The sequence below is a fragment of the Aedes aegypti genome, chromosome 1 (assembly GCF_002204515.2).
Source record: "Aedes aegypti strain LVP_AGWG chromosome 1, AaegL5.0 Primary Assembly, whole genome shotgun sequence".
Lineage (NCBI taxonomy): Eukaryota > Metazoa > Arthropoda > Insecta > Diptera > Culicidae > Aedes > Aedes aegypti.
The window spans coordinates 280,687,278-280,706,051 of NC_035107.1; the positions used below are offsets into that span (position 1 = coordinate 280,687,278).

The following is an 18,774-nucleotide window of genomic DNA, read 5'->3' on the forward strand; positions in this document are numbered from 1 at the left end:
TCAGAAGCTAGAAGATTAAAGCTAGCTGCTAGCTCTATCTTCTAGCTTTTAGCAAGCTAGAAGATAGAGGCTGAAAGCTAGAAACAAGAAGCAAGAAGAAAGAAGCTAGAAGCTGAGAGCTGAAAACTGGAAGTCACAAGCTAGAAGGTAAAATCTAGAAGCTAAAAGATAGAATATAAAATACAAAAGCTAGAGCAAGAATAAAGAAGCTAGCTAGAAGATAGACGCCAGAAGCTTAAAGCTATGAGACAAAAGCCAGAGCTAGAAGCAAGAAGATAAAAGCCAAAAGGTAGAAGCTATAAGATAAAGCCAGAAGCTAGAAGATAAAAGCCAGAAAGTAGAAGCTAGAGGCTAGAAGATAGAAGCTAGAAGATAGAAGTTAGAAGAAAAAATCCAGAAGATATAAGATAAAAGATAGAAGCCAGAAGCTCAAAGCTATAAGATTAGAGACAACAGCTGAAGGTAGAAGATAAAAGCCAGAAGCTATAAGTTAGAAGCCAGAAGCTAGAAGCTAGAAAATAAAAGCAAGAAGCTAGAAGCTAGAAGCAAGAAGATAGAAGCTAGAGGCTAGAAGATAAAAACCAGAAGCTAGAAGATAGAAGATAGTAGATAGAAGATTGAAGATAGAAGCTAGAACATAGAAGCCAAAAGCTAGAAGCTAGTATCTAGAAGCTAGAAGCTAGAAGATAAAAACATGAAGCTAGACACTAGAACATAAAAGCCAGAAGCTAGAAGCTAGAAGATAGAAGCCAGAAGCTAGAAACTAGAAATTAGAAGTAAGAAACCAGAAGATAAAAGCTAAAAGCTAAGCTAGAACGTAGAAGCTAGAAGATAGAAGACAGAAGCCAGAAGCCAGAAGCCAGAAGCTATAAGATAAAAGCCAGAAGCTAGAAGATAAAAACGAGAAACTAGAAAATAAAAGCCAGAAGCTAGAAGATAGAAGATAGAAGCCAGAAGCTAGAAGATAAAAGATAGAATCTAGAAGCTAGAAGCTAGAACAAAAAAGCCAGAAGCTAGAAGAAGGAAGTTAGAAGCAAGAAGATAAAAGCCAGAAAGTAGAAGCTAGAGGCTTGAAGATAGAAGCTAGAAGATAAAAGCAAGAAGCTAGAAGCTAGAAGATAAAAACGAGAAGCTAGAAGCTAGAAGATAAAAAGCAGAAACTAAAAATAGAAGCCAGAAGCTAAGAGATAGAAGATTTAAGCGAGAAGCTGAAAGCTAGAAGATAGAAGATAAAAGCCAGAAGCTAGAAGATAGAACCTAGAAGATAAAAGTCAGAAGCTAGATGATAGAAGATAGCAGGTAGAAGATTTAAGATAGAAGCCAAAAGCTATACAATCTAGAAGCTAGAAGCTAGAAGCTAGAAGCTCGAAGCTAGAAGATAAAAAGTAGAAACTAAAAACTAGAACATAAAAGCCAGAAGCTAGAAAAAAGAAGCTAGTAAATAGAGGCTAGAATAAAGAAGCTAGAAGATAGAATCCAGAAGCTAAAAACTAAAAGCTAGAAACTAGAAGATAAAAGCAAGAAGCTAGAAGCTAGAAGATAGAAGACAGAAGCCAGAAGCCAGAAGCTAAAAGCTATAAGATTAAAGCCAAAAGCTGGAAGCTAGAAGATAAAAGCCAGAAGCTGGAAGATAGAAGCTAGAAGATAAAAGCCAGAATGTAGAAGCTAGGGGCTAGAAGGCAGAAGCTAGAATATAATATCGAGAAGCAAGAAGCAAGAAGCTAGGAGATAGAGGATAGAAGATAGGAGATTGAAGATAGAAGCTAGAAAATGGAAGCCAAAAACTAGAAGCTAGAAGCTAGAAGATAAAAACTAGAATCTAGAAACTAGAACATAAAAGCCAGAAACTAGAAAATAGAAACTAGAATATAGAAGCAAGAAGATAGAAGTCAGAAGCTAAAAACTAGAAGCTAGAAGCTAGAAACTAGAAGATGAAAGCTAGAAGCTAGAAACTAGAAGCTAGAAGATAGAAGCTATAAGATAGAAGACAGAAGGCAAAAGCCAAAAGCTATAAGATAAAATCCAAAAGAAGATAAAAACGAGAAGCTCGAAGCTAGAAGCTAGAAAATAAAAGCCAGAAGCTAGAAGATAAAAACGAGAAGCTAGAAGCTAGAATATAAAAGCCAGAAGATAGAAGCTAGAAGATAAGAGCCAGAAGCTAGAAGGTAGAAAAACTAGGAGATAGAAGAAAGGAGATAGAAGATTGAAGCAGCTAGATAATAGAAGCAAGAAGCTAGAAGCTTGAATTTAGAAGCTAGAATCTAGAAGCTAGAAGCTAGAAGATAAAAGCCAGAATGTAGAAGCTAGAGGGTAGAAGACAGAAGCTAGAAGATAGAAGCTAGAAGATGAAAGCCAGAAGCTAGAAGATAAAAGATAGAATATAGAAGATAGAAGCCTGAAGCTGAAAACTAGAAGCAAGAAGCTAGGAACTAGAAGATAAAATCTAGAAGCTAGAAGGTAGAAGATAGAAGCTAGAAGCTAGGAGACAGAAGCCAGAAGCCAAAAGCTATAAGATTCAAGCCAAAAGCTAGAAGCTAGAAGATTAAAGCCAGAAGCTAGAAGCTAGAAGATAAAAGCCAGAATGTAGAAGCTAGAGGGTAGAAGATAGAAGCTAGAAGATGAAAGCCAAAAGTAGAAGATAAAAGATAGAATATAGAAGATAGAAGCCAGAAGCTAAAAACTGGAATCTAGAAGCTAGAAACTAGTAGATAAAAGCCAGAATGTAGAAGCTAGGAGCTAGAAGACAGAAGCTAGAAGATAGAAGTTAGAAGATAAAAGCCAGAAGCTAGAAGATAGAAGATAGAAGCCAGAAGCTTTTAATAAGGTTAAAGCCAAAAGCTGGAAACTAGGAGATTAAAGCCAGAAGCTAGAAGCCAGAAGCTAAAAGCTAGAAGATAAATAAGAGAAGCTAGAAGATAAAAGCCAGAAGCTAGAAGATAGAAAAAATAGAAGATAGAAGACAGCAGATAGAAGATTGAAGGTAAAAGCTAGATGATAGAAGCCAGAAGCTAAAAACTAGAAGCTAGTAGCTAGAAACTAGAAGATAAAAGCCAGAAGCTAGAAGCTAGAAGCCAGAAGCCAGAACCTAGAACATGAAAGCCAGAAGCTAGAAGATAGAACCTGAAATATAGAAGCTAGAAGATAGAAGCCACAAGCTTAAAGCTACAAGCTAAAAGCTAGAAGCTAGAAGATAGAAACCAGAAACAATCTGGCATCACTGTTGCATCTTCAATGTTAGCACGCAGCCATGCAGCTTGTCCCTTGCTCGCGAGAATTGATACTTCACCTAGAAGCTTAACCACATGCTGACGATACCTACTATAGAGAAAACAACATAACCGACGAAGAGTTCTTGTTAGATGAAAGTCTAGCAGCACAACCGGGGAAGGTATCGGACCGTGATTAATTACGAAACAATTTTAGCAGAAATAGGCTCTCACAAGGGCCTTCCTTAGCCGAGTGGTTAGAGGCCGCGGCCACAAAGCAAAGCCATGCTGAAGGTGTCTGGCTTCGATTCTCGGTCGGTCCAGGATCTTTTCGTAATGGAAATTTCCTTGACTTCCCTGGGCATATAGTATCTCATCGTAGGTGCCACACGATATACGAATTCGAAAATGGCAACTTTGGCGAAGAAAGCTTTCAGTTAATAACTGAGGAAGTGGAACACTATGCTGAGAAGCAGGCTCTGTCCCAGTAGGGACGTTAATGCCAAGAAGAAGAAGAAGAAGAAGACTCTCACTGCGTTTGGTGTGTTGTATTGGGAGTGCTTTGGAGTGGTTCCATAGGGGTGACCGGCGAACGTTGATTGGCTCCCGGAACGGGAACGTGTGGTTGTTAATTATTCAATTACCATCGCGTTCTTGTGTGCTTTTGCTGCAGGGGCAAAGTTTTTCGGTTTGATTTATTTGTTTAGGTACATTATTGAGGCCATTAATTATGATTAGCTCGAAGATATACTTTTAGTGGTACAAGAAGGTCATAAATTGGGGAGTTGGTATTTGCTAACTATTAGCTTTTGGGTCTACTTTTTCATCGCACGAACACGTCGGAACCCTTCAAGATGACAACAGTGAAAGAATTGTAAAAATAGGTTGTCCCGTTCTCAAGCAATTTCGTGACATACAAACACCACTTCATTTTTATTTATATATATAGATAGATAGAAGATAGATAGATTACCAATATTGGCATTTTTTAAATTTTTTCCTCTTTACGGTATGCTTTGAATATTTTGTTCGTTGAGCCAAAAAATAAAATAAGCTTTTTTTGACGTACAGTTAGTTCTTTAATAAGATACTGTCGCCCACTGTCCTCCCACCGCAATTTCTCAGCTGGTTTTACTGGAAGGATGCTGAATTTGCATGAGTGGTTGAAACATTACATGATTGATTAGACGCCAACGACTGATAAATTCAGGTGGGCGAAAAGTAGGTGCAACATCTCATAGAACTTCTGTACTGTATAGCACTGTATTGTCACAGATAAATAACGCTAAAAAGAGCTGTATTCAAACATTAGAGATTTTTATGAGATTGAAGCATATTGAACTAAAACAAACCTGAAGTGTATAGAATCTGAACTATAGACGTACCTATTAATTTTTGCGATATGTAGGTTCCTCAAATTTGCACATAGAAGAACGGGAGCGAAGACCTTGAGAAGACTGCTTCCCCTTCTCCCAAAAACTTGGTTTACTTATTGCCCTAAATTGGTGTAAAAACATCTTGATAATGCTACAAGAGGAACAAAAAATATGGTTGTCTCTCAAGGGTTATAAAAGGTCTCCCAAATTGAGCAGGTTCAAAGGTTCTCATAAGGTTGACAGAGGGTTTTTAAGAAAGTGATCATGTTTTCGCAGTGTCAATAAAAGTTTGCATAGAATTCATAGGTACCTTGAACTTTCTTGTATATCACAACGATTCCAAAAGATCAATCGGATCTCAATCTCGCTGAATCGATCCATAAGGGTCCTCAAAGGCTCGCCCAAAAATGTTTAAAGAATTTTCGATGATTTCATGGGTTTTCACAATGCGCTATTGAAGGATTGAAGCTAAGTATGCTGTTCCGCTCAAGAAAAGTAATAATTTCTGCGGAAGAAATGGTCAAGAAATTTTCTTTAGTGACCTCCATTTGAAATGACATTTCTTTTCAACTGCGTACTGCGATCAAAGAAAAATGCTTTTCTTGACCATTTCTTGCAAGAAATTTTAACCTACTCGGCCTAAGCGGGGACGAACTGGTAGCGGTGCTTACGCGTGCATGCAATGCGACCATGCCTAGGAAAGTCCACCCTAGAAATGGGAGATCACCGACGTACTGGTGGACTCAAGCAATTGCGAACCTGCGCCGTGCCTGCCTACGGGCCAGGAGGCGGATGCAGCGAGCACGTACCGAGCAGGAGCGTGAAGAACGACGGGCGGTGTTCACCGCTGCCAAAGTCGCGCTGAAGTCCGAAATAAGGGCAAGCAAAAAGGCCTGCTTTGAGGGACTCTATCAGAGTGCCAACGCGAACCCTTGGGGTGATGCCTACAGGATCGTTATGGCGAAGACAAGAGGTGCAATTGCTCCTACGGAGCAATCTCCACAGATGCTGGAGGGGATCATCGAGGGGCTCTTTCCGCGCCACAACCCTAGCCCATAGCCTCCTTTTGTAGGACAGCCGGGGATTGGGGCTGGCGATGAGGATAGACTAACCGATGAGGCACTTGTAGGGATTGCAAAATCCCTAAGCATGGGGAAGGCACCAGGTCCGGACGGAGTTCCAAACGTGGCCCTCAAAGTCGCAATCTTGGAGGCTCCCGGTATGTTCAGATCTGCTATGCAGATATGCCTGGACGAGGGAGTATTTCAAGATGTGTGGAAGAGGCAGAGCCTGGTACTATTGCCAAAGGCGGGAAAACCACCCGGTGACCCGTCGGCGTATAGACCAATATGATGGATCGCACGGCGGGGAAGATGCTCGAGAAGATCATCCTCAACAGACTGTTGAGGTACACTGAGGGTGTAAATGGTCTCTCAAGCAATCAGTTTTGCTTCCTGAAAGGGAGGTCCACCGTAGACGCTATTTTGACGGTTAAGAAAACCGCTGAGATAGCACTCCAACATAAGAGGAGGGGGATTCGCTACTGCGCAGTAGTGACTCTGGATGTAAGGAACGCATGTAATAGTGCCAGTTGGACGGCTATTGCTGATGCGCTCCTGCGTCTGGGGATACCCGAGTACCTGAACAAGATTCTCGGAAGTTACTTCCAGAATCGGGTATTAGTCTATGACACAGAGGTGGGTCGAAAGTACTTTCACATAACCTCAGGAGTCCCGCAAGGTTCCATCCTGGGTCCGGTGTTATGGGATTTCATGTACGACGATGTGTTGAGATTAAGATTCCCAGCGGGTGTGGTCATTATTGGCTTTGCCGACGATATTACGCTGGAGGTCTACGGTGAATCGATCGAAGAAGTGGAATTGACTGCAGCTCACTCGATTGCAATTGTGGAGGAGTGGATGAGCTCCAGGAAACTGGAATTGGCTCACCACAAAACTGAGGCTGTTGTTGTCAACAACCGAAAGTCGGTGCAGCAAGCGGTGATCAGTGTAGGCGACTGCACGATCACTTCGAAGCGCTCCGTCAAACACTTGGGGGTTATTCTTCTTCTTTCTGGCGTTACGTCCCCACTGGAACAGAGCCTGCTTCTCAGCTTAGTGTTCTTATAAGCACTTCCACAGTTATTAACTGAGAGCTTACTATGCCAATAGCCATTTTTGCATGTGTATATCGTGTGGCAGGTACGAAGAATCGGGTGAGAGCAAATATGTATTTCTGCACCACTAGTTGCTCAGAAATTTACAAACGGATTGTGGACATGCAGACGAACCATTCGTCGATGATTAGTTCTTTAACATCTGAGCTTAAAGCAACGGTATCGAGCGTCGTAGCTGATCAAATGGTTAACGTTAAAAATGAGGTTCGGTCTGTAACTACAGCCATTGAAAAATCACAAGATTTTTTGTCTGCGAAGTTTGATGACATTGTTTCAGACTTCAATGATCTCAAAACTGAAAATGAATGTTTAAAGCAACGTACAAATGAACTAACTGAATCTCATTCAAAACTAACCAGTTTTGTCCATCAGTTGGAAGCGAATGTAGATATATCTGACCGCAAAGCTATTTCAAAAAATGCTGTTCTGCTAGGGCTCCCATTTATACAAAATGAAAACGTTTTAGCTACTGTCCATAATACTATCGCTCAAGTCGGAGCGCAAATAGAACATGACTCGATAGTATCAGCCACTAGGTTGTTTGTCAGCAATAAATCTAATGTGATGATTCCAATACAAATCGAATTTAAAGATGTGAATGTTAAAGAAATGGTTCTGTCCAAGAAAAGAGAGTTTGGTAAAATTGTGTCAACTAACATTAATGAAAACTTTTTAGTCAATGGAAAACCAACTACAGTTAGTATTAGGGACGAATTGACTCCCCTCTCATTGGATCTTCTTCGTAAAATGCGCGAGTCCCAGGAATTACTGAAGATTAAGTTTGTTTGGCCTGGAAGAGGCGGAGGGATACTTGTTAAAAAGCATGAAGATTCGAAACCCGATGTAATCAAAACCAGAGATGATTTGAACCGTATTATGAATGCTTACTCGGTCGCTATGAACCAATCACCATCACCAAAGAGAAAGAAGAATGTTTATTAGTTTGTTCCATCATCAATTTCAATGTAACAGTAGGCTTAGGCGTGTATGTTTATGTCTCAATATAAATTTTAGTAATGGATAAGTCTTTAAATTATTATCATAACCATATTGATGAGTTCAATGTGTCTTGTGGAAGAAACTCTTCGAAATATTTGCGTGTTTTACAGTGGAATGTCCGTGGAATAAATGATATGAGTAAGTTTGATAATATTTTGTTGTCTATTGATCACTTTGTGGTACCTATTGACGTTATAATACTGGGAGAAACGTGGATCAAGGCCGATAATACTGGATTATATAAAATAAATGGTTACAATAGCAGTTTTTCTAGTCGGGGAAATTCGTCAGGTGGAATGGCTGTGTATATTAGAGACACCATAAAATATAATGTTCTTGAAAATCTATCTAGTGGAGGATTCCATCATATATCTGTTGAACTTAAAATGAATGGGGAAAAGTATGAAATTCTTGGTGTTTATCGACCACCATCATTTGACTTCAATGTGTTTTATGAATTCATTGAATGCTGGCTTAATAAGAGTAATAGTCACCCCTGTTTCATCTTTGGCGATGTTAATGTACCTGTTAACCTAATAAATAACAATGTTGTTCTCAAATACAAATATCTTTTGCAATCTTATAACTTTTTATGTTCAAATTCATTTGTTACCAGACCAGCCAGTTCCAATGTTCTTGACCATGTTATATGTAAAATGTCTGATGCCCATCGCTTATATAATCATACTATTTTAAATGATGTTAGTGATCATTCGCTCATATTGTCAGAATTTGGTTTACGTTTCCGTTCAGATAGAGTTGTGCTGTCGAAAAACATAGTTAATCACGATAAACTGCATAGAGATTTCAAATCTTTTATTGATACCATCGGAGTTATAGACAATGTTGAAACTTGTTTGAGTAATATCATTGCTAAATATAATACGCTCTTGAAAAAGTGTACTAGAACAATGTCCAAAACGGTTAATATTAAAGGTACGCATTGTCCTTGGATGAATTTAGAATTGATCAAACTTAAAAACAATTATTTGAAAAAGTGTCGTAAATATCCAAATGATTCTCACCTAGCCGAACTTCTAAAACATATATCGAGCAAATTAGATGTCGCTAAAAAGCAAACAAAAAAGAGGTATTATGAGAACTTGTTGAATAACACCACCCATTCAACATTATGGAAAAATATCAACTCTATCTTAGGTAAATCGAAAACCAATACCGAATTGACACTAAATGTGAATGGTCAATACACTTCTGATGCAAAAATGGTATGCGAAGCCTTTAATGAGCATGTTTCAACAGTTGGCTGTAAATTGGCCCAACAAATTCCATCTACACTTGAAAACCCATTGCAGTACATAAATCCAATTTCGGAATCATGTTTTCTACAGCCTGCTTCTATAAATGAGGTTACACTTCTTATCAACGACTTGAATTCGAACAAAAGTTCCGGCCCAGATTGCATACCGGCAAAAATAATCAAAAACAATGTTGTAGCCTTTTCTCGTATACTTACTGATTCTTTTAACTTAATAATTGAAACAGGTTTATATCCTGAATGCCTCAAGGTTGCTAAAGTCATACCAATTTTTAAATCAGGATATTGCTGTTTAGCAGATAATTATCGGCCTATATCCACTTTATCTGTATTTAACAAAATATTTGAAAAGCTTTTGGTGACACGTTTAATGAAGTTTTTCGACAGGAATAATGTATTATACAGCATGCAATACGGGTTTCGCTCTGGGTGCAGCAGTTCAAAAGCCATAACTGAACTAGTCGAAAAGATTCTTGAAGAAACTGATTCTTAAAAGTTTGTCGGTGCTCTGTTTCTTGATTTGAAAAAGGCATTTGATACTTTGGACCACAACATATTACTTAGCAAGCTAGATCTGTATAGAATAAGAGGTGTCGTTAATAATATTATTCGTAGCTACTTGAACAATAGAAAACAGTTGGTATCAGTTGATGGGGTGAACAGTTCTCTAAAGAAAATATCTACAGGAGTTCCACAAGGGAGCAATATTGGGCCTCTTCTTTTTCTAATTTACATAAATGATATTTGCAATATTAATCTGAAAGGTACTTCGAGGCTATTTGCTGACGATACGGCATTGTTTTACCCTAATATAAATCCCGAACTAATAACAACAAATATGTGTGAAGATCTGCGTTTACTTCAAAGTTATTTTGCCTGCAATCTCCTTTCATTGAACCTGAAAAAAAACAAAGTATATGATTTTCAGATCACCAAGAAAAGCTCAACCGAATACACCTAGCCTCATTATTGGTACTGCTACTATCGAAAAAGTTGATTCCTTTAAATATTTGGGTCTTACCCTTGATTGCACATTATCTTGGGATCAACATATTAAAACGGTCTGCAATAAAATTTCAGCAATGTGTGGAGTCCTTAAACGAGTAGTATCCTACCTTCCACACAAAGCTTTACTTCTGTTTTAATATGCCCATATTCATTCTCATCTGAATTATCTTACTCTTTCATGGGGTAGAGCATGCAAATCTAAGCTCAAAAAACTTTAAACCCTTCAAAATCGCTGCCTCAAAATTATCTTCAATTTACCAATCCTGTTTTCAACTGTCCGTTTGTATACCCCATAGCGCTTTACCAATTTTAGGAACCTGCAAACAGCAAACGCTGCAAATGGTTCATAATGTTCTCCACAATCCGTTATTACATCATAACATAACCCTCAACATTGCTTCTCGTATTCATAATACTAGACAATTCAATACTCTCTCTCGATATAGAGCGCATTCCAATTTTGGTCAAAAACGTTTTTCCTTCCTTGGTCCTTCGAAATATAACGTCTTACCCAGACATCTCCAACAAATTACTAACAGCTTGTCCTTCAAAACTGACCTTAAAGAATTCCTGCGGCGAAGAATTCCACATTTACTTTATTTGAATTGAAACTATGTCGTAAAAACAAAAGATTGTTTTTTTTTTTTTTTAAAGACACTGACACGTTAATGCTTCCAGTGGGCATTTATGCCCTTTGAAGGAAGCACCACACTAGACAACGGACTAGCATGCGACGCCCAGTGGTACAGTCGGAAAACATTCCTCACGAAAAGTTTACCGGCCTGAGGCGGGAATCGAACCCACAATCCCTAGCACGATGCGGCTAAATGCCTGGTGACACTAACCGCACGGCTACGGAGCCCACAAATCCAAATCGTCTCCAAACAATTAGTTTAACTGTTTAATAATAATAATAATTAGTATTTATTTATAATTTCGTATTTGTAGTGTAATATTTTCTTTTCCATATGTGCTTCTTTAAAAGGATTTACAATCCACTAGAAGCACTTAGCTTAGTTATTTTGTTTCATACTCCCTGTTGTTGTCATTTTTGATTATTCTCAGCCTCTTATAAATATTTGTTTTCTTAATTTAGTGTTGCTTGTGGCTGAGAATTGAGTGTCCATTACCAGGGGGCTCGTCATGAGCTTTTTGGTATGGGGGAGAGCGGAGGGTCACTCAAGAAAAAAAAAAAAAGATACTCTATGCCCTGGGAAGTCGAGAAAATTTCCAACCCGAAAAATTACGAGATCTAGTCAATTTGTTTGCTTCGCGGATGACATGGACATTGTCGGCCGAACATTTGAAAAGGGGACAGACCTGTACACCCGCCTGAAACGCGAGGCAGCAAAGGATGGATTGGTGGTGAATGCGGCCAAGACAAAGTACATGTTAGCTGGTGGGGCCGAGCGCGACAGGGCTCGCCTAGGTAGCAGTGTTACGATAGACGGGGATACGTTCGAGGAGGTCGACGAGTTCGTCTACTTTTGGATCCTTGCTGACGTCTGACAATAGCGTTAGCCGTTAAATACGGAGGCGCACCATCAGTGGAAGTCGGGCCTACTATGGCCTCCACAAGAAGCTATGGTCAAAAAAGATTCACACCCGACCAAATGTACCATGCACAAGACGCTCATAAGACCGGTAATCCTCTACGGGCATGAAACGTGAACAATGCTCGAGGAGAATTTGCAAGCTCTTGGGGTTTTCGAACATTGGGTGCTTAGGACGATCTTCGTCGGCGTGCAGGAAAATAGTGTGTGGCGGCCAAGGATGATCCACGAGCTCGCTCAACTCTACGGCGAACCCAGTATCCAGAAGCTGGAAGGATACGATGAACAGGGCATGTTGCAAGAATACCGGACAGCAACCCTGCAAAAAGGGTGTTCACTTCGGATCCGGTTGGAACAAGAAGGCGTAGAGCGCAGCGAGCTAGATGCGCGGATCAAGTGCGTATCGATTTGGCGAGCGTGGGGCAGAACCGAGATTGATCTAGTGAAACCCATAGAGTAGAGATGTACTTTTATTGGACATAACCTAATTTAACAATGAAATCTGTATTCTATGTTTGATTTGAAAACTGAAAAGCGGATAACAGTAATCCCATTTTGAATTCCTTAAATTCAACGGCATCTTCTTGAAACAACTAAATAAAAAATCCATAAAAAAGGAAATCGCCACGATGAACAAATCACAACGCCCACGTCATAAGCTTTGCCCATTCATCTTCATTTTCACACCTGAGTTCGAAGTCGGACGCTTCAGATGAGAAAAAACTCGGTACAGCAGTCGAGGGTCCTCCACAACCAACTCTTCCACCCAAATCTCTGTCTTCTTCGACCGTTTCTACCTGTCTGCCACGGCTGTGATATTCCAACGGAAGAAATCCTATTAAGACTGCTATATTTACACTCGACAAATCGTTATTTCATCTGCTCTTTATTTCTCTCTCTCTAGCTCTAGCTGCTATATATTGGCGCGGTTCTTTGGAGGGGGTATATTTCTCTCCGTTAGTCCACTTTGCTTTCGTCACGTTTTAATTCATTGGTTTGGTATGGAGTTGGGGTTACTGAAGGGGAATGGGATTGAGTTTTTTTCCGTTCCTATTTCTTCTGACGGGTTTCCGTTCGTGAGGGGAGGGATGAGGGATCAATATTTACACAATCACCGGATTATTGCCTGGTGGGGGAGGGGGATAGGTGAGGAGTTGGGAATCAAGGCGTTTGGGCAAACACTTACTGGCTACAACTCTTCCACGATGGTGCCTTGGTGTGTAGAGTTTGGCACTTTGCACACCTACGTGGTTTCGTTTTTTATTTCTCCCTAAATGCTACACGAGGTGAGATTTCTGGGAAGTAGATTTGGGTTTGGAATTAGGACGGAACGTGCCTGATTGAGGCATTGGGGCTTTGATGGACGTATGGGAATTTGAAGGGAATCGTATTTACAAGCTTGATTGAGAGATTGGAGGGGGTTTAGGGTAGTAATCTCACCTCGAGCGATTGCGTCTAACTTAACCTAGCAATTGATTCTAACAAACAACAATAACAAGTAACAATAGCCTTATTTGGAGTTTTGTTGGAGGTCTTGGGTTGGGTTTTGGGGAGCTACATGGGGGAACTTAGAACTGCTGGTAACGAGCAGGTCCAGTTGGGCCCGAGGGTGGTCCGTAGGTGTTGGCTGGAGGTCCATAGGTATCGGCTGGCTTCTTGTCGTTGGCCTTGTACTTGATGAAGTAGACTTCGGGCTTGCTGGGCTCGGTTGGTTCGGCCTGTGGCAGTTCCAGTGGTGCGGGGTCTTCTGGCTTCTTGACCAACACGTAGACCAGGGTCTTGTGTTCATCCTGGGGCTGTGGTGGAATGGTATGCTGGATCGGGGCTGGAGGAGCCGGAGCCTTGATGAAGATGATCTTGTAGTGCTTCTTGGGGATGGGGGCTTCCAGGACGGGGCTCTTGATGATCTCGGTGGGCTCCTCTGGTGGGACGTGGACGTAGACGTTCTTGGTGATCAGCTTCTGTACCGGTGGTGGGCCGTATTCGTGCGATGGTGGTCCGTAGGCTGGAGCCGGGGGTCCGTACTCGGGCGCCGGAGGAGGTCCGTATTCGGCCTTGGGTGGGCCGTACTCTTGCTTCGGGGCACCGTACTCATGTTCGGGCAGCTGGAGCTGCTTGGCCGGCAGGACGATGCGACCCCGCGGAGGCTCCGGGAAGGCCGTTGCGCAAGCAACGCAGGCTAGGACTACCTGTTGAGATAAGGAAATTGGGAAAGACATTAGTTTTAATAGTTGAGGAAAGATATGAGTAAAACTATCATGCTTCAAGTTAGCCAGAGGAGCGTTGCTAGCATTTCTGAAGAGCTTTTTATGGATTTTGCTGGATTTGATTAATTTGAAGATGTACCGATAAAACTCAACTAGTTTTATGAATTGTGTTTAAATTACATCAAGGTAATAAATATCAGCGCTCATTCTTAGAATTCATGAAACTCTAATGCCATATGATTTCGTTCTCTTGTTTTATCTTCAAAAAACGGATAAATCCGGAAAACAATTAATGTCCCTCGCGTGGCTCTACCTCACAATCGATCATAACCTCTCTTTCCCATAGTACCAAATCAAGCCAAAAAATTCCCCAATCCATCTGACGGTGGATGGCGGTTACTTTCTATCGGCTACCTGCCACCGAACCGGATCTGGAATTTCGCACCTCTGTTTGCTATCCAAGCGGTCGTCGTCATTTTTTTCTGTTCATTCTGGACTGTTTTAACTTTTTGTTCTCATCTCGTCGTAACACGGGACACGTGTTCCGTGTGGCTTTCATCCGGTCCTGGACTTCAACCGAACCGGAAAGGTTTATTTTTTCCGGAGTCGTTGTTTCAATGCTTTTTCTGTTTGTGTGTGAATATCTGCCTTGTTTTTCAGCGTCATATTTTCATTTTTTTTTTCGGGGTGCCAGGTATGTAACTTTATACAAATACACAACGATCGTGCTTCATGCAAAAGTGGCCAAAACCAAAATAACTCACTTGGAACGTTGGGAAAATTGCAAAAATTTCCTGATTTGCTTTGAAAAAAAAAATCAGTTTAACACGTATTTTATAGAAATCGCTTCTGAAACAATAAAAACACCAATCGGATGTTTCTTCGATAAGGATTTTACAACTCGTTTTGACCAAACATAATTTCGATCTGAACATTGTGAAATGGACAGAGAGCAAAAAAAAAGTTGAGGAACAAAGGTAGTCCAGTTTCGGGCCTTAATGGGCTCCCTCCCGGATGGTGATGGGAAAACAATTTCGGGCAAGGTTTCGGGCTGTTTTTTTTTTTCTCGATCGAAATGGTTCTCTTTGTTTGTCGATGACTATTACTGATGTTCGGGAAGGGATATGAGTTACGACAAGGGAGTTTCCGCTACGAATAACACTATCAATTATAATGACGAAGGACGAAGGAAAGATGGACAGGTTGGAAAGGAAGTGGGAGTGGTTTCAGATCCAGGTCAATACGACAAATGGACATTTTATTAGTAACCCGCAAAAAGTGCGTTCTAGTGGGATGAGATGAATTTGAGTTTTCGTTTTGATGAAACCGTTTGTAGCTTTGGGAGATTTTTTTTGTTTTGAAATTCCACTAAAATCATTAAGATCTATAGAAAATTCTAATAGGATTCTGGTAGTATCACAGTGGAATAAGCTCAAGATAACACAAGCAACATTGAGCTTATGTTATTTTCAAAGCCTAAAACTTTGTCATAAGTTTTGCGGTAGAATCATATAGAAGCAACAAGTAATCACACCGAAAAGCCCACACGTGTCGGAATTCTAACCGCTGACGATCGACCCGTGTCAGAGCACCGAAGAAAGTGGGGTCAGCGGTTAAATCTAATTCCCTTTCTTGGGAACATCTATTTTTTGTGCTCCCAGAACCACCGGACATCCCTTAGGCCGGATAATTCAATACCGGCTGGAATGTTTCGCGTTTCGCTTGCTCTGCGTGCTGCGGTCGAAATACATTTCTTTTTCTCTGCGGCGGTTGGCGCTTAATGGGGCGAGAAAATTTGATGGACTGTGGGTCGTTGTGAGATAGGCGTTAAGGAACGAAATCCGACAAGCATTTTGAAGCCGTTGAAGCAAAAAATGAGACAGGTCTACAAATTTCTACGTCATGCTTGGTTACAATAGCGTGCGAATCAATTGTCGAAGCAGTTTTGAATCCATGGAATTCCTTTTTATAAAGATTTGATTGACATAGTCTCAAACTAGAACCAATTCTATCTTAAATTGCAGATTCTCCACCCAAAAACCTGCCCTTTCTCATTTGATTGTCGAAGATTACGATTCCCCTCAGTTTTTTACTACCAAGACCGAGCCCGTCAGCAACTGTGTTCCGCTCGCTGATTAATTTCCTCTGCCAAATCGTGTTCTTTGTGCATTTAATCAACGCCGAGCACTTCGGCTCCCCAACGATCGATCCTCACCTCGTGTCCCCTTGCTTGGGGGTCCAAAATTACCATCGACTGATGCGGCGGAAGAACGGATCTGTTCCAAAGAGCCATAAATTGCGACCGACCATAGTAGTAGCTGGCATGGTAGGCATGGGCGTGGTCAGGATTTTCATGGATGGGGAGAGTAATTCTAAAAGTTCACTCAAAAACGATCATGAGTTTGAGGTTGATTGGCAGCTCTTGGTTGCAACGCCAGTATCGCCGAACAAGTTTCACTTGCACTAGGAACTAACCAGATGACTGCTTGGGACTAACAGACATCCTCAGTGTATGAGTGCTGATGATCTTCTATTTTCAGGCAACAATGGCGCCTGCCACGTCAGAAGGCTGACCAATGAGGAGATGGGAGAGAAATTGGTGTTGCATTTGGACTCGGAAAAAAGTGACACTTTGTTTTGGGTGTAACATTTTATTGTGGGGGTAAAATTAATGAAATTTTGGGTAATACTAGTTTAGAGTGATATGTTTATGTGTGCAGAATTGCGATCTGTCAAGTAGTTTTCAAGATACATTCGAAACAACAAGAGCTACACCAGCAAATCTTGGGCGCGGTGATCGATAATCCTGATCAGTCACACAAATGGATCGGCAAGAGGCTAATCCAGCATTCCACCGTGTCCCGCGTGAAGATGTTTCTGGAGACGGAGACCATCGAGCGGCGCGCTGGAATCGGTTGAAAACCGAAAACGAAATACCCAGAGAAGGCGCGGAAGACAAAGCAGTACTTTAAGAATAGCCCGAACCTTTCCACCCAGACGTGCCAGAAAGGCCAATTCATCGAAGTGGTTCGTCCAGCAGACCATGAAGCGGGCTAGGCAACGTGTTTTTAAGGTCAGGAACGCGCCAAACCGGACTGACAAGCAAAACACGGTGACCAAATTGCGTGCGCGGAAGCTGCATCGTGAGCGGTTGGGCAAGCCAGGCTGTCTCGTCATGGACGACGAAACATACATCAAGGCGGACACTTAACAAATCTCCGGCCTCGAGTTTTTTGTCGGTACGTGGTGGTTCCGGAAGAGAAAGATGGACAAATTCGCGAAGAAGTACCTGTTACGGAGGGCGATCTGCGAGTGCGGACAGTACAACAAGCTGTTCGTTACAACCGACTCCATAACCGGGCAGATTTATCGAGAGGAATGCTTGCAGAAGCGCTTGCTGCCCTTCCTCCGCTCCCACCGTGGTTCCGCGCTGTTCTGGCTGGTTCTCGCTTCGTGCCATTACGCCAAGGGCGTTAATGTGGTCCCGAAGAAGCAGAACTTCGCCCGATCGAAAAACTTTGGGCGATAATAAAGAAGAAGTTGCAAAAAAGCGGAAAATTATTCAGAACCAATGAAGCTTTGAAAAAAAAAACTGGGAGAAATTGTATAAGAAAGGTGATCAAAGTCTCACTCAAGATCTCATGAGCAGTGTTTATAGAAATGTATGAGCATCCAGCTTGAGAAAGTATATTCCATAAATAAATTATACCAAAACCTAGTTAATACATAGTGATTTAATCCCTGAAAATTTGAGAAATATTCGATTTAAAATGCATTTTTGGTGATCATTTTTGTGTGTCTCATTTTTCCCGAGTCCAGTCTTCAAAACTGACTCACAGTAGATCGGATATACCCTGCATCTACGCCAGCCTATGCGAGAAGGTGCCGGGCAGAAAAGCTTGCTTTAATTAGCTGACATTAGACCACCAAGACCATCTGAATTACACTTAAAAACGGTCAATATACGAAGAGAAATCACCCTCATTTTCACATACAATGTGCAAAATAGAGTCTAAAACATGATTTTGTTCAGTTTATTGGTTGAGGATCAGGTCCATTCAACGACTTGTAAAACTCAAGATTCAAAAAAGTCTGAACATTCAATTGGTTGAGATCCCAGTGGCCAAAAATACCGACTTGGTCTTGTTAACTACTTTGTAGATTTATCAAGTAATGTTTCTTGGATTCTACCAAGTGTTTTTTCCAGGAGTTCAACTAATGATGCATCGAATTTCACAACAGATGCCTACAAATGTTACCTCTCGAATCCCTTTCTGCGATACTATCAAAATGTTAGTATGAGTCAATATTTTATATCATAAATTGTTCTTGAAGCATCATTAAGTGTTTTCTTTAGGTATAACTGTCAGCAATTTTTGAGAGACTTAACAATACGTTTTCCATGAATTCTATTTAGGATTATTCCGTTCTGAATAGTTTACAAAATTTTCTCCACAAATTCTTTCAGAAATATGTATGAGAAGAACTATAGAAAATCTTTATTTTTATTTCCTTTAGAATATGTTCCAATCACACTTTCTAGGACGCTTTCACAATTAACGACAACAACTACTCTACGATTCTTACAGAAATTCATATAGCAATATATCCATGACTTTCTTTAAAATTCCTTCAAAACCAAAACACTGAATTCCTTTGGATCTCTTATTGTAATTCATTTGAACATAATTTAAAAAAAAATAAAAAAATCTTTGACAGGCATTTCAGGATTCGTTCCCAATTGTTTTTGAAGTACGATCAAAGCAAGCGAAGAAAAACATCGCATCTATACCAGTCCATGATCGGCAACGATTTGCAAGCTCTAACAAGCTTCATAAATAGCAGCTACGAAAGAGAGCCCCAAAGAGAGAGCTAATTATTGCTCATGTTTGTCGCTCATTTGCCATTGCGCGTAGGTGTTTTACCTTAGAGTGCCTATAAACAAGAGTGACGTCACACATTGGCCCAGATTT

At 40.8% G+C, this 18,774-nt stretch overlaps 2 protein-coding genes across 2 annotated transcripts in view; one reads left to right on the forward strand and one right to left on the reverse strand.

Annotated features, from left to right (window-relative positions):
- LOC5564746 overlaps positions 1-18,774 on the forward strand; it is a 789,319-nt gene that overhangs the window by 368,669 nt on the left and 401,876 nt on the right. The window lies entirely within an intron of this gene.
- LOC5579518 (extensin) overlaps positions 12,447-18,774 on the reverse strand; it is a 55,394-nt gene continuing 49,066 nt past the window's right edge. The window contains exon 2 of the mRNA XM_021837968.1: positions 12,447-13,783. Coding sequence (XP_021693660.1) covers positions 13,163-13,783 — 621 coding nt within the window. The 3' untranslated portion in view covers positions 12,447-13,162. The remainder of the gene's footprint in view (positions 13,784-18,774) is intronic.